This window comes from Triticum dicoccoides, chromosome 2B, assembly GCF_002162155.2.
Source record: "Triticum dicoccoides isolate Atlit2015 ecotype Zavitan chromosome 2B, WEW_v2.0, whole genome shotgun sequence".
Taxonomy (NCBI): Eukaryota; Viridiplantae; Streptophyta; class Magnoliopsida; order Poales; family Poaceae; genus Triticum; species Triticum dicoccoides.
The window spans coordinates 772,771,937-772,775,675 of record NC_041383.1 but is presented as its reverse complement, the minus strand read 5'-3'; the positions used below and the strand labels follow the sequence as shown (position 1 = coordinate 772,775,675).

Below are 3,739 nucleotides of genomic sequence, written 5' to 3'. Positions count from 1 at the left end.
TTGAGCATACTCGAAATTCAGGGGTAAATGCCAGGTGTGGGTTCAAGTTAGTGGGAGAAACGGAATTGTCCCTTAAATGAAATCCAGCTGTGTTTACATGAATTTCATCCGGTTTTTTGAAAAGGTGTTTGAAATGTAAGAGGCTACGGTTGGATGGCGGCCTCCATCCATGTCCGTGGACTGGTCTCCTATGTGCGAACGGATGCGGGAGGAAATTTGAGGCTTGCTTTTTTTTATCAAAGAAGGGTTTGAAAGAGCAGACAAGCAAAAACCAAAGTCATCATGCAAGGCATCAGTGACTGGCAACCATTACAGACACGAAACTAAGACAGCATAACGGAACAAGGAAAATGATCCAGGGACTGAAGAGCGGACACCTTAATCCAGCCTAGACACGTTGAATCTCCACCCTTGTATCGCCTTGTACACTTCATTTGCTAGCCATTCGAGTAAATTTGAGGCTTGCCTAGGAAGTACTTTTTCTAGTCCGGTGACCAGGTTTGCAAAATTCGGACTGTCTTTTCGATAGCAGAACTGACAGTTTTCGTTTTCCGTTCGGACAGCAGAACGAAATAGTAACAAGAATGAACCATACGAACATTTCAAAAAGAAAAAACTGATGAACCATACGAAGGCATCTGTAAATTCAGAGCGACCGTATGTACTGAAATCCTGCCGGATGGAGGTATGCACTACCGCACCGTACCGTGTCTTACCCAAGCTCGAGAATGCGCGTGCTGTGTTCACGTCCAGATCCAGCCAGACGAACTGGTGCAGCTAGTGCACCATTCTGGCCATCTAAGAAGAACAGAGGAGATAACTGATGACTAAATAATCAGCTAGCTAATTGTTCGGTCCCCAGTTACTGAGGTACATGACTGTCCGGAGCTCCTCCTCCTCCTCCTCCTTCCTCGCCTTCCTCCTCCTCGCCGCGGCCCCGCCGGCAGCGGGCGCCGCCATGGTCTTGCCGTTCCCGGCGACCGCGGTGCCGGTGTGCTGCTGGACGCACGGGAGCGCGTGGTATTTCCAGCGGCACAGCCCGGCGTGCCGCCCCTTGAGCGCCTCCACCGTGCCCGCGCCCGCGCCCACGCTCATCGCCGCCGCCCAGGACAAAGCGGTCACCTTGCCCCCGCCGCTCGCCATCTGACCAACTGTAGGATTGCAGATATCGACGTGCTCGACTGAGTGCTTCGTTCGATGCTGTTGCTGTGTGTGTAGTGTGCTCAGCTGCCTGCGAAATGGTGGTGTTCCTCACGGTAGTTTTATAGGAGATGCCGCTGTCGGCATGTGAACCGTACGTGCCGGCCGTGACTGCCTCGTACCGGCTGGGCGCGCGCATGGTTTGTGGACTCGTGGGCGGAAACCGGGTGCAGTGCCGGCGGCCTTGGCGCTTCAGGTCGTTGTCGGACGCCGACGTCGGGAGATGCGGCGCGCCGCTTGTGCCACAAGTTATGTGCTGCTGACACTGTGCTACCTATCCACTGTGCTACTACGTCAGATCAGATGAGGCTTCGTGGTGGCCCATGAATTGTCTTGCTGCTTTTAGCACACGGGAAGATAAAGATCTCTCCACCATGCAAATCTGCCAACGTAGTGTTGATTCGAGGCACGCAGCGTCCGGTAATCTTCGACCCGCTCTTGGGATCGGCAAGTGATTTAACTAACAATCCTAAAAATGCTAAACTCATGGGCATTTTACTTGCTTTTACGGGGCCTTTCCTTTACACTAGCCACAATGGCATGTTACTAGTCTATGTTACTACCTCTATAATGAGGAGTAACATATGTGTGATAACATGCAACACTTTATTTATTAGGCTATAGACACATCTTGTCTTGATATGTGTGATGTTACTCATACTACTTCATCCGTTACTAAATATAAGTCTTTCTAAAGATTTCAACAAGTGACTACATACACAGCAAAATGAGTGAATCTACACTCTAAAATATGTCTACATGCATCCGTATGTTGTAGTCTATTTGAAATGTCTAAAAAGACTTACATTTAGGAACGAAGGGAGTAATAGTAACTAGCTATGTTACCACTTTCATCTCTTTCTTCATTTATTGCATGCCACATCATCTATTTAACCTAGATATGTGTGATGTTACTATCTATGTTACTACCACTGTGGGTAGTCTTAGTTCTCTACAGCCGCCCCCTCCCCCTCCTCCCAAGTTTCACGTGGGTGGGGCCTGTTCCTCTCCCTTCATCCAATGACAACTCGCCAAGTAATGATCACCCCGTGACATCCCTGTAAAACCCTGTTGATGAGAACGGAGCGTAGCTCAGTTGGTAAGGCGCGCGGAATTTGCAGCCAACCAATGTTCGAGTCTCGGCTCGAGCACTTGATGCTCACAAAGTTTTCTTCTAAAAAAGACAAAAGACTAATTAGCCCGGGTTGGTTTCGTTTTTTCTTAAAACCCTGTTGATGTAGCATTAACAATCCTCCTTTCTGCAACACGTGCGTTAAGTACGATTTTTGGCCACATGCTATTGGGGAGACGCGGCCAGGCATGGTTTCCACCATACACCCGGCCAGCGTTTGCTCACGCAAAAGCATCATCGCGCGTGTACTCTAATTCTACGCGGCCTGGAAAGTGGAATACGCTGCGTGTCACTTAGTCTTCACCCTGATTATCAGTAAACACGTTTACTTAACTTATTAATGTTGTCTTATAAACATAATCACTCTGGCCATGCTTTTAGTTTAGGCGCGTGGTTATTGGACAAATAAACCGCCCCCACAGCCGTCGGATCAACCCGTATTTAGTTGTCAGATCCCGCGGGCGATTTTACCCACGTGCGACACGCTCGTCCCAAACGACCGTTGCAACGCAGCAAAGCCATAGACAGTCTCCCACCTGATCCCCGTGAATTGCGTGGTGGCGGTGACCGCACCCCCGTCTGCCCACCATCCGCAGTCGTTCTGCCGCCGGAGAAAACCAGCCACCCCCACCCCCATCGCGCCACGAGTGCATTCTAATTCTACGAGGCGCAACTGCATCCAGAAAGTGGACTATATTGTGCTTCACTCGGTCATCACTCTGATTATCAGTAAACACGTTTACTTAACTTATTAATGTTGTCTTATAAACATAATCACTCTGGCCATGCTTTTAGTTTAGGCGCGTGGTACAAATCAGCGATTTGTTGGACAAATAAACCGCCCCCGCAGCCGTCGGATCAACCCGCGTTTAGTTGTCAGATCTCGCGAGCGATTTTACCCACGTGCGACACGCTCGCCCCGAACGACCGTTGCAACGCAGCAAAGCCATAGACAGTCTCCCACCTGATCCCCGTGAATTGCGTGGTGGTGGTGACCGCACCGCCGTCTGCCCACCATCCGCTGTCGTTCTGCCGCCGGAGAAAACCAGCCACCCCCACCCCCATCGCGCCGCGAGTGTATTCTAATTCTACGAGGCGCAACTGCATCCAGAAAGTGGACTATATTGTGCTTCACTCGGTCATCACTCTAATTATCAATAAACATGTTTACTTAACTTATTAATGTTGTCTTATAAACAACATCACTCTAGTCGTGCTTTTAGTTTAGGTGCGTGCTACAAATAGCCGGCTGATTTGTTGGACAAATAAACTGCCCCCATAGTCGTCGGATCAACCCCCGTTCAGCCGTCAAATCCCACAAGCGACTTATCCACGCGTGATGCGCTCGCCCCAAACGACCGTTGCAACGCAGCAAAGCCACCCGCAGACAGCGCCACCGTCTGTCCC

The 3,739-nt window shown here is 50.1% G+C and overlaps 1 protein-coding gene across 1 annotated transcript; it reads right to left on the bottom strand.

The window, feature by feature from the left end:
- Positions 1-263: 263 nt before the first annotated feature.
- On the bottom strand, positions 264-1,217 carry LOC119368720. Its single transcript, XM_037633894.1, has one exon. The coding sequence runs from the start codon at positions 1,141-1,143 to the stop codon at positions 844-846; it is 300 nt and encodes a 99-aa protein (XP_037489791.1). The 5' UTR covers positions 1,144-1,217; the 3' UTR covers positions 264-843.
- Positions 1,218-3,739: the final 2,522 nt, after the last annotated feature.